This window comes from Helianthus annuus, chromosome 15 (assembly GCF_002127325.2).
Source record: "Helianthus annuus cultivar XRQ/B chromosome 15, HanXRQr2.0-SUNRISE, whole genome shotgun sequence".
In the NCBI taxonomy this organism is placed as follows: domain Eukaryota; kingdom Viridiplantae; phylum Streptophyta; class Magnoliopsida; order Asterales; family Asteraceae; genus Helianthus; species Helianthus annuus.
Genome location: NC_035447.2, coordinates 128,625,777 through 128,643,448, shown reverse-complemented (window position 1 = coordinate 128,643,448; position 17,672 = coordinate 128,625,777). Strand labels below are relative to the sequence as shown.

At 38.0% G+C, this 17,672-nt stretch overlaps 1 protein-coding gene across 1 annotated transcript; it reads left to right on the top strand.

The window, feature by feature from the left end:
- Nucleotides 1–875: 875 nt before the first annotated feature.
- On the top strand, nt 876–2,381 carry LOC110883470. The gene is made up of 3 exons (XM_022131209.1): nt 876–1,047; nt 1,224–1,366; nt 1,881–2,381. The coding sequence occupies exons 1-3, from the start codon at nt 876–878 to the stop codon at nt 2,379–2,381; spliced, it is 816 nt and encodes a 271-aa protein (XP_021986901.1).
- The last annotated feature ends 15,291 nt before the right edge of the window (nt 2,382–17,672 follow it).

Sequence of the window (17,672 nt, the reverse complement as noted above, 5' to 3'; positions counted from 1 at the left end):
GAAGGATAGAATAGGAGGTCATCATCATCAAAGACGGGAAAAAATTCAGAGTTTGTGTCGAAGAAGAAAAGGAGGACTGGGTACCACAGTCTTTCGAAGTTCAGAATGATCAGTCAAAAGGGGTAGATGGGGGAGATTGTTTGTTGGAAAAAAAGCTTCTTCCATGGTAGCGACGGTGGTCATTTGGAGAATGTTGTGACGGCAGCCGCTAATATCCTTGGTGGCGATGATGATGGAGTACAGGTGGAGGGTTTCGGTCAGGTTGGTCCGATCCCACCAGTACCGGAATCAATCGTGCTCGCGCCGGTTGGTGTCAACGAGCCGGAAGCTGAGAAGTTTTCCGAGGGGGTTTTTTTATCGGCCGGTGTAGGAGGTGACGGTAAGGCTGCCGGTAATAATGAAGATGTTGTTACCAAGATTGGCAACGGTTATGTGGCTAGAGAATCCCAATCGGTGGCGGCAGATGATTTTGGGGTTAGTATGAACTTGAATGAGGGAGGGGGAATCCTAGGGACATTAATTGCAGTAGTGGAAAAGAGACAAATGAGAAGGATACATATAGGCCGTTTTTTTGTGACTTCAGTATTGGGGAGGGTGAAATTTCTAGAAATAACAATGGTGGGGGCGGCGATGTTTGCTTCAGCACAAATCAATGGGCTTTTAATGTTAACCTAAAAGATTTTGGGCCTGGGAAAGGTAGAAAAAAACTAGGAAGCCCAATGTAAACATAAGCTTAATAGAGGAGGCTGGTGGGCTCATTAGACCAAGTAAGAGGAGGAGAGACAACGACTCATTTGACTTGACTTGAACAAAATAATCGGTATTCAGAGGATAGCATCAACTCAGAAGATCAGGAAGATAGTATGGATATAAATATGGGAGTAGGAGGAGGTCTCGAAAATCATCAGGATGATTCGAATGGTAATAGAAAGGTTAGAGTGGAGGAGATGGTGGATGATCTAAATTTACACCCCAATGAGGAGGAGGAGGAGGAGAATAGTGTGACTCGGAGACGATTGTCACATCCGCCATGGGAGGCATTATGGGGTCGATTGATCTTAAGAATCATGTGACGCTTATCAAGGAAGCGATTAGGGAATAAGGACTTTAAAAAGGAGATAAATGAATTTTCTTTCCTTAAATATTAGAGATTTAGGGGAGGGGGGAAAATAAAGCGGGATGGATAAGATTTTTAAAACGTAATATTGGGATTGACTTCATAGCTTTACAAGAAATTCAGTTCAGTGATGTTTCAGGTATCGAGTTCGAGAAGTTCTGTGGAGCAGGCAAATTCGAGATGGATCACGTTCCGGTGGCAGGCAGATTAGGTAGAGTGGTTAGCATGTGGGATGCTAGCATCTTTAAGGTATATGATTCTTTTAAGCATCCTAATTTTTTAATTACTATGGGGACTTTAAAGGGTAGAAATCAAGTCGTTAATATTGTTAACTTGTATGCCCCTCAAAAAATTCTGCATAAAAAGGCCCTTTAGGAGGATTTTGGAGGGTTGATAGGGAGTCACCCGGGTTGGTGGGTGTTCTTGGGTGATTTTAATGCGGTGCGTTGTCCGGGAGAAAGAAGAAATTATTTTTTTAACAAAAAATGTGCTTCTTTTTTTTAATAACTTTATTTCTGAAAATGGGCTAAGAGAATATGAAATGAAAGGAAAAAAATTCACTTACCTTATAGATAATGGAAATAAGCTTAGTAAGATTGATAGAGTTTTGGTTTGTCAAGAGTTCATTTCTGAGTGGCCGGGGGCCTGCCTTCGGGCGATACCGAGACTGTTCTCGGACCATTCCCCTCTAGTTCTGACATCATCGGACAAAAACTTTGGTCCCAAGCCATTCAGATATTTTAACTCTTGCTTGGAAAAAAAGGATTTCGATGAGGTGGTCCATAAGGCGATCTCAAATTTTTCTGTGGTTGGGGAGTCGAACGAGGTATTAATGAAAAAATTAAAGAGGATTAGAGAGGTGATATCTACTTGGAAAAAAGAGGTTTTATCCAAGGAAGGGGACATGGAGATGTCTCATAAAGAGGAATTAGAAGATCTAGAAAGTGTGGGGGAAGAAAGAGAATTATCTGAAGAGGAAGAGTGGACCAAAATGGAATGCCTAAAAGACTTAAACGAGCTCGAAGGTTACAAAATTAAAGACATTAAACAAAAAGCTAGAGCGAGATGGGATTTGGAAGGGGACGAGAATACTGCTTTCTTTCATGGTTACACTAAAAGTAGACGGGCTTTCAGTAATATCCCAGGTCTTATGATCGACGATGTTTGGACGACTAAACCTGCTCTCATAAAAAAAGAGATATTAGGGTTCTTTAGAAGGGCTTTCAAAGAAAAAGTTAAAGATAGGCCTAAGCTCATATGCTAGAACGTGAGGTGTTTATCGGAAGTCGACGTGGCATCTTTGACCGTCCCATTCAGCAAAGAAGAAATCAAAAGTGTGGTGTTCAAGTGTGGTTCTGATAAAGCTCAGGTGTGACAACTGTGTTCTATAATCGTTGTATGATGTAAAACAATGTTGATTATTAATAAAACAATGTGCTTTGGTGTTATTATATGTGTTTTGGTGTTATTATGTGTATATATGTGTTTGGTGTTATTATGTGTATATATGTTTTTGGTTATACGCGCACTGATGCGTAAATATAACCGGTTTAATGCAACAAACACTCCGGAATAGTGAAATAGGCTTAACATTCCTTAAATAACCTCCACATAACTTAGAAATAAGTTTTGGATGGTTTGGTGTGTTGAAATCAAGTTTGTTCGATCGCAGGGACTATTTGTGTCAAACTACGAAACTATACCGATTTGTATAGTAACGAACATTCGGGAACTTGATCTTAAATTAAACATACCCTATATAACCTTTACATAGCATAGAAATAGGCTTTGAGGGGTTCGGTATGCTAAAATAAACTTTATTGATCAATAGGGACTAAAAGCGTCAAAAAGTGCACAAGTTTGCATTTACGCGCATATTTTATGTTCTGAATATATCCAGACATCCAAAAATTCATGTAATCATTAAAATATTATGTTTTAGTTTTTGGCATGATAAAAATCCATTCGTCGATTGATTTGGATCGTTTTTGCGTTCGTTACGACTTCCGTCGTAATTAAGCGAATAACGCGACCGTACGACCAAACGAACCGACATCCGAGATATTTTTGAGCATGTTTTGAGTTCCCAATACTTTAACTTTTATTTTAGAGCCCTGAAATGGGGTTAACGAGGCTTAAAAGTGCAAAAAAAAATCAAGTTTTACAAGTGTAGAGACCATTTTTGAAATTTCTGACCAGATTCAATGAACCTAGTCCATTTTGAAGTATTGATAGTTTTAACCCATGGTTTTGCAAAACCATGGGCTGGTATTCAATGAACCTAGTCCATTATGACTTATATTAGGGGCTCCCATGGTTTTAGAATACCATGGGCACACATGTAAGGTCCAGATCAAAGCTCAGTTTTCGATGAACGATCTTAACGGTTCTTGAATTCCTATAAATACCCACCCTCACTTCCTCCCAAAGCACACTTGAATCTGATTTTGGCTCTCTAAGTTGAAGTTTATACTTCATACCTGAGAGTAAATCGGATCAAGAGCTTGCGGGGACCTTCTGTATGTATTCTTTCGTTCTTTTCATTCGTTTCTATCTTAAAAGTCAAACTGCGATTGACTTTCTGCTTTGACCAGTTTATGGTCAATGTGAAGTTCGTTTAAACTTCATAACGTGAGCGTAATCATGATGGTTATAGTCCCTAGTGACTATACCTACTGATTACCACGTTATCTAGGCTCAGTGACGAGTTGTAGTTTCGGCCAAAATGCGCATTTACGCGTATTTTGTAACCAGACTACTCTAGGATATCAAAACCGTTTGTTTTGATATCAAAACCTGTTTTCTAACTTAACTAAACATGTTCTAGCATGTTTAGCTCGTCACTTTTTAGATTAGTGCTTGTATAGAGTCGTAAGTCAAGCGGACTAAACACCCGCTTAGACTTTCGAACACGACCCGTTTGGTCGATCATTAGGATCCGACCAAACATGTTTAGGGACCATAGTAGCATAGGGAATAACCTTCTGAGGTTATACCTTATGGTCACCGAGTTTAGGTAGTTGTATGATAAGTAGTTTATATGCCTTAGGTAAATTACCAAAATACCCTTTTCATGCATAATTGGTAATTAAGCATATGTAACCCAAACTTTTGTCACGTAACTGATTATGTAGCATAATTAAACATGTTTTGGCATATAATACTTGTCGTAGGACTAGTTAGACGTCTCAAATGCGCATTTCGCGCGCGACGCGTTAAAGTAGTGTAAGCTACCTTAATGGGTCGCATTGGGTCGAAAGCACTTAGGTTAAGTTTCAATTTAGGATGTAGGCTTTGTTAAACCATGTCACGTGAGTTCCAACACTCATTTGGTTTACAAGACCTCATTCTATCCGATCGTCCGATTTAGGCGTCTATTGTTTGACTAGTGGTTCGATTACTAGGTGCTACTTGATTCTTTTGGTTTGCTTGAGGTTGTTTAAAGTTCTATTGATTGAGGATACTTTGCACTACATGTGAGTACATAGTTCCCCTATTTTACTGTTTTCAATTGTTTTGGGGTGATTCATATGTACGAAATGGTTTCAAAGTTTAAACGATGGTTTTTCAAAAAAACAATTAAGATGGTTTATACTAAACTAATAACGATTTTAATAAAGTGAACAAACTTGTTGGTTGTAGTTACATAACAAATGACATTCATTAGCATTGATCAAGCCGACCAGTATTAGGTTATGGTACCATAGGATCTGACAAGTCCCGTTATTTTACTGCACCCATGGTTATGTGTGGGGTTTGTGGGTAACGACTGAATCTGATGTTTGTTAACTTACCCTTTGGTGGTTTGTTAACTCGAGAAGCGAGAAGCGAGGTGCTCGAGTCACGAAGGTTTGAATGTTGTTAGCGAGATAACCATATATAGTTTTCACAAATTAAAACGAGGATGATTTAAACGATTATAAACGAGTTAACGATTTTGAAACGATTTGGGTAAACGATTGGTTTTTGGTTAGTGACTAGATAACGGTACGGGTGTAATGTGATGAAGGCATGGTGGATACGTCGCTGGTACTTCCTATATATAAGTGTTTTCATCATATTACATATCGTGGCGTTATTTAGTTCACTTGGGTAAACGATTGTGAAACGATGCCACACAACGATGTTTTTCTAAAGGATATAAACCATACAAGTTTTTAACGAGTTTTTACAAGATGTTTTACAAGTTGGTTTTCTAAAACAAATGTTTTTGGGGTTAAGAATCATGGCTACGAGATTTTATAAGCTATAATCAACTTGATTTGAGTTGGTTAACTATGTTGCAATACACTTTTCAAAACGAGGTTTGTATTTTGACTCTTGAAGTCTAATAAAGTACTACAACATATAAACGAGCCATGACTCCGACACTCTTATAAAACCTATGTACTCGCCAGCATTTCTTTGCTGACTTTGTTTTTACATATATTTCAGGTAATGTTGCTTGATTTGATTTCTAGGATGCATGCATCACATAGGATCTGGACAAGGCCTTAGTGACATAATAACTATGATAGACAATATAAAACTTGTTTGTTCTATGTTAAGACAATGTTAATATTTAATATGATCAATAAAACGAAACTCTTTTTGTATCCATGGTTGTGAAACAATAGCTTCTGTTACAACGCTCCCCGACGTTTCCGCCACGTCTTGTTGTCCTACGTGGTCGGGGTGTGACAGAAGAAGTTGGTATCAGAGCCAATGGTTTTAGGGAATTTGGTTATTAGTAATGCTTTGACCTAGACTATAACTTTAGGACCCTAACGCAAGTTTACTTGTGTTTAGATTTTAAAACAATACCGTCACCTACCCTTAGGTGATAACCACAATAAGTTCGAATCCGCTTTGAAAACTAATCATCTGTTCTAGGATGATTGATTACTAGGTTTTGAACCCTCTGTTATAAGGTTTTGAACCCTCTAAGTTTTCAAAATCTCGTCAAGGTTTGGGTCTAGATAATGTGAACACGTGCAAACTGGAAGGGTGAATGCCTGTACCCTGGGTTTTCTGTCTAAGGCTAGAGTGTTCGTACAAATCCACATAATTGAACCAGTCACTCTTACCTGGGAACTCTTGGGGTGAGTGTTCACTTATAAGCGAGCATGTCTTCGGCGATACATTATATTGACCCTGTAGGATCGTGTATCTGACCCGAACGAGCCGTTCAGAGGAGTTTTGATCAGTTTCAGAGGCGGAAACTAAGAAACTGACTTAGAAACAGCTTGCAATTCACTTTAAACACCTTTTAGATTCATATAACACTGATTACATCCAAGAATCAAACCGGCAGCACCTCGGTATGATTTTCAGCAACTGTTACAAATGATTCCGCTCGAGCTACTATATATAGTGTTATGATTCCGCTTGAAACACACAAACATCAGTTCAAGCGAAATAAGAATGATAGTGATTCCGCTTGAAAGTGACCAAGGTCATTTCAAGCGGAATAGCCTTCTCAAGCGAAATCAACAATAAAACAAATTAAAACTTCTTATTTTCTCGTACAACGTGCCCTGATCTAAACATTCTAGTCTAAGACTCGATACAAGACGAAGTCGACAGATGCATGCACCAACAGACTCCTCCTTAGATGTTGACGAGTCTATCGTGTCGAGTCTTCACATCTTCAGTCTTTATCAGTCTCTGGGCTTTACTCTTTCAATCAGCATTAACAGACTCCCCATAACAATGTGTTGGAATTCCTTAAGTCCATCAGCATCATCATTTTCAGAATCGCAACCCAGCTCAATTCCTGCTTAGGATCAAAATCTGGCATTCACAGGTTCAAGATCATTATCTGGCTCAAACTTTGTCCACTGAGTCCTCAGGTATTGGAAACCTGGCTCTCTAAACATAAGCTTCTCAGGATCGATCAACCTTGCTTTGCTAATGATGTTCCAAGATCGTGACCTAGCTCTCATCCAGCTCAGGATTGTCACCTTGCTCAGATTTACACCTGCACAATCTCTACCTCAAAGTAAATATCACAAATTTAAACACTTCAAATTTCGGTATTCAGACTCTCCCTCAAATTTAACTAAAATCTTGATGAACCACTTGTAAATTTGATCACAACATATTTGATTAAACACAGACTCCCCCTCACTGCATGATCATCATGTCTAGCACTTGGAACTTTGAAAATCAGCTCTCCAACATCAGTTGTCAAAAAAAAAAAATTAATTTTTCAAAAATTTATGCTAAAACACACAGAAAATCCTTTTGGATTTTTTTTACTATAAAGAAATGCAATAAAGAAATATTTATAGACAATATTTTTGTGAGTTCGTGTAAGAGGACCATATCAGTTTTTGAGACAAATCACCAACACCGTTAAGCTTCATTTCATTTTATGTTCTAAACAATTCACTTAGATTGTCAGTATATTGGTCCACTTAAATTTTCACACAAAGTTCAAATGTTTCGAGATACTATATTAATGTCTTAAGCACTTAAACTTATTCGCGTGTCCCACCACTTGAATATACTCCCGTATCCAGATCCCAATATTCAGTCTTACAGGTGAGTATACCACAGATGATATCTGTAAAAGGGTTAGGTGCGAAACCGTGAGAGCTCAGGTCAGAACTTCCGTTCAGCAGAGAGATGACGGTTCGACTTTTGGTGTGTCCCCTTTAGAGGATCTTTTCTTCAACAACAATGATTATCAATTTTATTGTTTCATCATTTTTGCTGAGGGCTGCGCTATATTTCAAGCGTTTGCGGAAAGTATTATACGGGGACTAGGTCAGAATTTCCATTCAGCAGAAGTCCCGGAATAATACCCCAGATATCACTGAGTATAAAGACCTAGTATCTCAGAAAAAGGGACCTTTCAAACAAGATTTCGGGGGTTACCCATATATCCAAGAAGTTGTTCCCCACGATATAAGCAAGTTTGAATTTTTAGGTTTATATCTCGTCACAATCTACTAAATGTGCAAAAACCTACTGGCATATCCGCAGTGAGATTGTTTATCACATTTTTTAACTTTCCATTTCTTTAGCATGTTGTGACAGTCCATGATGTACCATCATTTCCTCTTTTCTCAACAAAACTCATTTTTGAAATTTATCATGTTTTTGGCTTTTTCAAGTTTTCTAATGTTTTTGGATTTTCTGATATTTTCTACTCCTACTAAAATGCAAACACTATTAAAGAAATTTGAAAACAAACTGTACAGAAATATGACAACTGACATCGAATGCCTCAATTCGCCATCTACAAGGCATAAACAATCAGAACTCCCCCTTTCAACAAACTATTTTCTCATTATGATTTCAAAACACTTAAGTTTGTTTTAATCAAAATGATTTTTCCGGAAAATAAGTTTGTTTTTACCACTTGTAGGGACTGGTTCATCATCTTGTTCATTTTTAACCACTTGTAATAAATCAAGTACAACTTAATGTCCCTGATTTACCACTTGCAAGTATGCACAAGCAAAACCCTGTACCAGTTGTAAGACCAAACCTGTACCAATTGTAAGATAAAATCACTTTTCAGAACATATGTTGGAATATCACATCTACACAAATTCCTTTTACCAACAAAGATGCCGATTCCTGCTTCACACTTACCAACCTGGAAGCTCCGGCATAGTCAAATCTGTAAAATTTAAACACATTTAAAATTCATTAACAAATTCAAATTTCAAGAAAGATGCTGATTCCTGATCCGCGATTACAAACTTGGGATCTCCGGCTAGTCTAGTGTTTACATATTAAACACAGACATCCAAGCCTCAGCAAGCTTGGATGATAGCTTATCAAGTTCACTTTCAGTCAGGGTATATGTTGCTTTCTTTGTTTCATAAAACTCTTTTACCCCTTTCACCTTTCTATCAACCATTTTTCCAAAAATCCTTTTGACACTTCCATTAAACTCTTTATCGACATCAAATTCTTTCTTTTCAGAATAGAATTGATTCGATATCTCAACCTTACCAACTTTTGATTTAAAATTTTCAGACCTCAATGGTGGAAAGTTCTCATCATCCATCGGAGGTACTGAGTTTTCCCTTTTAATCTCAACATGTGGCTCCTCTGATTTTGTGGAATCAGGTTCATTGCCGACTTTCTCATCAGACTTTTTAACAATCCACATTTGGTTGTCTTTGGCTTTCTTTTTGTAAAAATTTTTCTTTGAACATTCACCAACTTCAGAAGTAGAATTTTCAAAGATTTTGAATTTTTCAGCTGGTGGTTCATCATCGACAACTTTTTCTTTGAGTTTTTCGGAAACTCCCTGTTTTGATTTTGTCGTTTGAGAACAAGTTGATGAATTGTGACCAACTTCATTGCATTTGAAACAGGTTCTAGTCTCTATTGGATGAAAAACTCCAGTTCCTTTTCTCTTCTTCTCAGCAAGAAACTCCTGGTTTGATTGTTTTCAGAACGGTTTCTTCTGTTCATCCTCAGCACTTCCACCTGAAACAAATTCTGTTTTTGTTTTAGAATTTTTCTCATTTTTATAATTTTCTGGTGGAATAAAACCTAAACCTTTTTTTTTTGAAATTACCATTATGGTTTGGTTTCTTTTGAAAACTAGAACCAAAATTGTAACCTTTTTTCTTGTTTAAACGCTGTTGAACTCTTGAAGTGTATTTTTTAGGTTTTCCAGAAAGATTTAAATCTTTTATTTCAGAAATATTAATTTCTGTTATTTTGAAAACATTTTTGATCATTTCAATTCTAACACTTCTTATTGGAAACTCTTTGTCAGAATATAATTTGTCAGAATCATTCAAAGTGAATGCCACTTCAAATGTTTCATCATCCAAATTTGATTTTGATAACAAAAACTCTTTACTGTAAGTCCTTTTAACCGTCGGTTTTGAATTGTTGACTGACAAACTTGACCCTCCAGACTCAGACTTTGACTCAGATTCCTCATCAGTATCCAACACCTGATCGACCACCTTTTTGATTAACTCAGACTCATGATCAGTGTCAAACGATGTGAAAGTGACGTCAATGTTTTCTGGTAATTCATCAGTTGTATCTGTTTTTAACTTTATATTGACTGCTTTTTGAACTTGCTCCTCATTTGGTTTTCTGGGAGAATAACCTTCCCAGATCGGAGGCGGACACTTGTTATAGCTAACAGTCGGTTTCTTACCAGTATCTTTCTTCTTAGGCTTGTCATCTTGAAAAGCTTCGAAACCTACAACAGTCGGATAAATTCGATCAATAAGATAATCAGAACTAGAATAACTCTGTAATAGTCGTCTGATTCTCTCATTCTCAATTTTCTCGGTTTCCAACTCTTGCTTACACTTTGCACTTTCTTCAATGTAGAAATTAATAGCGTTTTGCTTTGTCATCATTGTAGCATTCATCATCGTCAATGCATTTTCTCTTTCAGAGTTTGTCTTTTGAAGACCAGTTACTGTTCTGTTCAAAACATCATAAGACTCCTTTACGTAATTGAGATTGAACAGTAATTGTTCCTTCATCTTCTCATACTCTGCCAGCTTCTCATCTTTTGCTGCACATTCCTTGCATGGTTCTAAACACTTTGAGCAAGGCTTGATGACTTCCACAATCTTTTCTACTTCGATGATTTTCTCAACTTCAACCACCCTTTTTGCTTCAGTTGTCTTTTCTGTTTCAACAATTTCCTCAACAGTAATTGTAACTTCTTCATTTTGTACAATCTCATCTTCTTGAGCAACACTTTCAGACTTCAATTGCTTCTGTTCTTTAGCTGCTCGTCTCTCCTTCAGTTTCTCTAGGCGATCTGCAAAATAAAAATGAAAACTTTCAGGAGAGAGATGAGATTTTGCAACATTAATATGTTTTTCTTCCTCATCAAAACTACTGTCATCTGTTGGTGATTGATCAAATTCTACTGATTTGTCAGAATTATCATCCGAAGAACCAGAATCAGATGGTGTTTGATCAAAAATAACTTCTCTTTCTGAACACTCATCTGAAATCTGTGAGCTTTCATCAGATGAAACAGACTTTTCATCTTCATTCTTCACACTAACACCAATAGATTTCATCCATTCAGTAAACATATCTGGTTCTTTCACAATCTTAGCAATGAAAGCTTTAAAATCTCCTTTCTCATCTACAAACATATCCCAGCTAAAGCCTTCAGGTAGCCTTTCATCATCTTGATTGATTAGGCATGCTTTGCTCTCGGATGAAACGTATTTGTTCCAGTTAAAACTTTATTGATTCCCCAAACATGCTCTCTTTGAATCCTCAATCACTTTTCTACCATGAGCCACTTGTGGTTCTTGTTGTTGTTGTTGACCAACTTGTTGATAAATGGCTTTCCGGTAGTAATCATCTTTTCCGAATGGATTCTTAGCTTCACTTGCTTCTATATTCTTACATTCCCTCTTGAAATGACCTTTCTCCCTGCATCAAAAACAAGTAACTTTAGATTTGTCAAAACCCAAAGTTGAAACATGTGCATCAAGAAAATCATTTCTTCCAGTAATCAGCTTGAATTTCTAGCTAGACACCATTTGCTATCCATGAGCTCCATCTCTTCAGCATCTATCTGATCGTAATCCTCCTTTGTTAGCATAGGATTCCAGATCCGCCCTGCAACCAAACCTTCATAGGATAGAAGCACGGAACCAAGTAATGCCATGTGATCTTTAGCAACTTCTTCAGAGAAACTTTGACCATCAGGAAGATTCAATGCAATGTTGCACTGTATCACATAACCATTTCCAGTTTTTGTACTTTGAGAATGAAAGCTTGATGTTGTATCTTTTGGATTAACACTCGGATATGAAGAGAATCCACTGCTTTTGTTTAAACTTTGATCAACTTTTTCAGATGAATCTCCAGCACTAAACGCAGTTTGGATTTTCGGGCTTCTTTCAGCTTCTGGAACACTGCCTTTGTAGTACATTTTCATGTCTTATTGACCACTCGGATTGTTCATCCTTGCAATCTTCTGCTGTTCCAGATCTTGACCTTCAATTTTCTCGATGAACTGAGAAATTGTTAACCCATCATATACCCCAGTGTTCTTCAGAATCATCAAGTAAGTACCCCATTCCTTTTGCGGTAAAGCATCAGCTAACTTGTCGACCCATTCTTCACGATCTTTGGTTATGCTCAGCATCGACATCGATCGTACTAAGTGGCAATATCGTTCAATTAGCTTCTTTGTATCTTCTCCGGGCAAACTAGTGAATAGATCAAATTCTTTCTTAAGAAGTGCCTTTTTACTCTTAATTATATTTTCACTACCCTCAAATTTGATTCGAAGAGCATCCCAAATTGATTTTGATGTCTTGTCATGTTGAAGCAATACAAAGATGTCTTCTTTAATAGCTTGCTGAAGCAAACTGATCATCATCTTTTCAGCTTTGTACATATCCCGTTCAGTGTCAGATAATTCAGAAATTGTTTTCTCAACTTGCAGATCTGTACGTGGTAGAACATATTTCTTTAAGATACATTCCCATGATCTCAGATGGTTTGCTTGAACACAGTTTTCGAATCTATCTTTCCATCCATAATATTCTTCTATGCTCATAAGGTTCGGGGGCTTTTGTAAAGTTCCGGTCTCGTTTTCCAAATTCATGTTCTGAGCAATGGAAGCCGGAGTAGTCGGGGATGTGGCAAACGCGTTGTAGAATTCTTCACTCATGATGAAATTCAAGTTCAAGTGAAATAACCTAAATCAGATTCAAGCGGAATACCAAATTGCCTTTTTCAAGCGAAATCTCCAAGCAACAATTTCAAGTGGAATAAGAGATTGGAGCGGAATCACCCAATCCTTTGGAGCGGAATCACTAGTAATCTTCAAGCGGAATCTGATTAGAGCGAAATCACTGTACTTTGAAGCGGAACCACTATTTTCAAGCGAAATCACAGATTTTGCTTCAAACTTTCAAGCGGAAACAAAAACTTATCCGTTCAAGCGGAATCACTTCGAAGGTCAGATTTTACCATTTTTAAGCTGAATTTTAAGCTGAAACTTTTAAGGATTTGTTAACATGCACTTTTACACCATATGTGTGAAATTTGGCCGATTTTAACCGTTAAAATTTGTTCAATTTAAGAAAGAAGGTGTAGAAGTTAGAAAACACAGTGAAAACAGGCTATAAACTGCAGAACTCCTCCTCCTGAGCTCTGATACCAGTTGTAGGATCGTGTATGTAACCCGAACGAGTCGTTCAGAGGAGTTTTGATCAGTTTCAGAGGCGGAAACTAAGAAACTGACTTAGAAACAGCTTGCAATTCACTTTAAACACCTTTTAGATTCATATAACACTGATTACATCCAAGAATCAAACCGGCAGCACCTCGGTATGACTTTCAGCAACTGTTACAAATGATTCCGCTCGAGCTACTATATATAGTGTCATGATTCCACTTGAAACACACAAACATCAGTTCAAGCGAAATAAGTATGATAGTGATTCCGCTTGAAAGTGACCAAGGTCATTTCAAGCGGAATAGCCTTCTCAAGCAAAATCAGCAATAAAAAAAAAACTAAAACTTCCTATTTTCTCGTACAACGTACCCTGATCTAAACATTCTAGTCTAAGACACGATACAAGACGAAGTCAAGAGATGCATGCGCTAACAAACCCATTTAATTTGATTAGTCACTGCGTGTCATTTGTTTGTTCGAGTAACAACCCCCGTGTAAACGGGTGCTGAGCCCAAACTATAGTACTACGTCGTTAAGGCAGGTAGATAGCATTCCACGTGTAAACACAATCAACAAGCATTCATTAAGTCACGTAATACATGCATATTGGTTAGCGTTCAAATAGTTTGAGTAGTGTGATCGTTTGTGTTTTGATATAGGCAACGTATGTAACACCCAAAAGTGCTAAAAGCAAAAAGGGATCGAGTATACTCACAGTGATTGATTATGGATTGAAGGGAGCGCTGAGAGTAGGGTTAGCCTGAATAGTTCGATAACACAACAATGAGTAACGTGGAAATGTAAACAAAAGTGGATGGATGTCATTTGTTTGTTCGAGGTAACGAACCAATGATCGCCTTCCTTGTGTTTTTTGATGTTTTCAATATCTCTCTTGTTTATCCGAATGTCAATGCGAACACGAATCCCGCCCGTGGACGAGCGTGCAACTTGAATGCAAACAAGGCGAGGGCTGACAACCTCGTTGTCAATGGTACCTTTGTTGTCAATGGTACGTTTCTTGTTAACAATTGACCTACATCTGTTCTTTTTGATTCTGGTGCAGATAGGAGTTTTGTTTCATTGTCTTTTGAACCTTTGCTTGCGATACCTAGAACTAAACTAAGGAAACCCTTATCTGTTGAAGTTGCTACTGGTAAACCTCTTGTTCTCGATTCTGTTATTCGTGATTGTCAGTTAAACCTTGATAACCATCTTTTTCCTATTGACCTCACACCAATGCAACTTGGGAGCTTCGACATTATCGTTGGAATGGATTGGTTAACCAAACATCATGCAGAGGTGGTTTGTTTTGATAAGATTGTTCGTATTCCTTTGTCTTCTGGCGATGTTTTGGAAGTTCGTGGCGAGAAACCTTTAGGTGGATTGAAGCTTATGTCGTGTATGGAAGCCCAAAGATATTTACGGAAAGGATATGTTGCTTTTCTAGCACATGTCACCGAGGAGAAAGACAAGAGTAAGAGTATTCAGGATATTCAGATTGTTCGGGATTATCCAGAGGTGTTTCCTGATGAACTGCCTGGTTTGCCTCCAGTTCGTCAAGTCCAGTTTCATATTGACCTTGTACCCAATGCCAACCCAATTGCAAAAGCGCCTTATCGACTTGCACCTTCTGAGATGTAAGAATTATCGAAGCACCTTCAAGAGTTATCTGATAAAGGATTCATTCGACCAAGCTTTTCACCTTAGGGAGCTCCTGTCCTCTTCGTGAAAAAGAAAGATGGGTCTTTTCGAATGTGTATCGATTATCGTGAACTTAATAAGCTTACCATCAAGAATCGATATCCCCTACCTCGAATTGATGATCTCTTCGACCAGCTGCAAGGTGCTTCATGCTTTTCAAAGATCGATTTGCGTTCTGGGTATCATCAACTTCGTGTTCTCGAAGAATATATTCCCAAAACTGCTTTCCGCACAAGATATGGGCATTATGAGTTCACTGTCATGCCTTTTGGTTTGACGAATGCTCCAGCTATCTTTATGGACTTAATGAATAGGGTCTGTAAACCTTATTTAGACAAGTTCATCATTGTGTTCATCGACGATATTCTTGTATATTCAAAGTCTCGAGCCGAGCACGAGCAACACCTTCGCTTAACATTGGAACTCCTGAAGAAAGAACAACTTTTTGCTAAATTCTCCAAGTGTGTATTCTGGCTTAAAGAAGTTCAATTCTTGGGTCATATAGTCAATAAGCAGGGTATTCATGTGGATCCATCCAAGATTGTTGCTATTAAAGACTAGAATACACCAACAACACCTACAGAAGTTCGATCTTTTCTTGGTCTTGCTGGTTATTATCGTCGATTCATCTCAAACTTCTTAAAGATCGCGGTTCCACTCACTGCTTTGACTCAGAAGAATAAGCCTTTTGAGTGGGGACCCAAACAGGAAGAAGCGTTCCAAACGCTATCTGATCTTCAAACTCGTGTTCTTCAAGCTCAGCAATTTTGTGTTTCACAAAATTTGATAGGTGAGGAATTGCCACGTCAGCTTGAGCTTAAACTCGAAAGGAAAGACGATGGTTTGCTCTACTTCAAGGATCGTTTGTGGATTCCGAAACAGGACGATCTTCGCACCTTGGTAATGGACAAATCTCACAAGTCTCGATATTCTATCCATCCTGGTGCTGATAAAATATACAAGGATCTTCGTACTAAGTTCTGGTGGCCTGGTATGAAGAAGGATGTTGCCTTGTATGTATCAAAATGTCTGACTTGTCTCAAAGTCAAGGCTGAACATCAACGACCTTCTGGTTTGTTAGTACAACCAGAGATATCGGTTTGGAAGTGGGAGAACATTGCGATGGATCTCATCACTAAATTACCGCGTACGTCTAAAGGTCATGATGCTATTTGGGTTGTTATCGATCGATTAACGAAATCAGCTCATTTTATTGCAATTCGCAAGGATCTATCTGCTGATAAGCTTGCAAAGATTTATGTTGATGAGATTGTATCACGACATGGTGTGCCTTTGGATATCATTTCTGATCGTGATGCTCGATTTTCATCTCATTTTTGGAAGACCATGCAATCTGCTTTGGGAACCCAACTAAATCTAAGCACTGCTTATCATCCCCAAACAGATGGTAAATCTGAGCGAACAATTGAAACTTTGGAGGATATGCTTAGAGCATGCGTGATAGACTTTGGTGGTAATTGGGATTCTCATCTGCCAATGATCGAGTTCACTTACAACAATAGCTATCATACTAGTATTAATATGGCACCTTTCGAAGCTCTCTACGGTCGAAAATGTCGTTCACCTGTCTGTTGGAACGAGACCGGTGAAGCTTAGCTTACTGGACCTGAACTCGTTCTGGAAACAACAGACAAAATCAAGAAAATCCGCGATAATCTTGTGACAGCTCGAAGCCGTCAAAAGAGTTATGCGGATATGCGACGCTGTTGGTGCACTGAATGTCTGTTGACTACGTTTGTATTGAGTCTTAGGTCTAGATAGGTTGTACGGAGTTGAAAATCAGAAATTAGGGTTTTAGAGTGTTAATTTCGCTCATAATGACATAGGTGTCATTTGAAGCGAAATTAGTTGATAGGATTTCGCTCATATGTACATAGTTCATAGGGTTTCGCTCATAGGTACCTGGTGATTTCACTTATTTGATTATATGGGGTTTCGCTCTTGGAGCGAAATCAGCCATACTATAAATACCTATCATGTGATTTCATTTGTAACCATTGGAGCGAAATCAGGTCATGCTATTGGTGTCGAAACTCTGTCAAAATCTACTCAGAAAGCATTAATAGAGAAGGAAATTGAAAGGAAAAGTTGTTGTTACTTTGTCTACACTGATTCCGCCTTTGTACACAAATATGAACTGCCTTAGCTGACTTTTTCGGGTCATAGAACAGTCCAACAAGTGGTATCAGAGCTTAGGACGAGGAGTTCATACTACTACAGACTGATTTTACCAGATTCTCTTACTTCTACTCACTTCTTCTCATACTTTTCTGATTTGAACTGGTTCCTATGGTTGAAATGGCCTGAATTTCGAATGTAACGTGTAAAACATAGAAATAACAAACCCTAGAAAGAATCAGGTTAAAATTCGAATTAAAAATGGTGAAAATTAGCTAAAAACCTAATTTTGCTTTTACGGACATCGAAGGGGTTTCGCTTGAAACTGCTGATTTCGCTCAAAAGACTACTGGCCATTTGGAGCGAAATACTAGATTTCGCTCATAGGAACATATAATATCTAATTTCGCTCATAAGGACATAAACATCTGATTTCGCTCTTAAAGTTTTTCTGATTTCGCTCATACGTCATTTCCGATTTCGCTCATAGGTGATTTCGCTCGAAATCACTGTTTTTCAAAATTTCGAAAATTTTCTAAGTGTTTGGTGATTTTTCAGGTACGGTAAAGATGGATG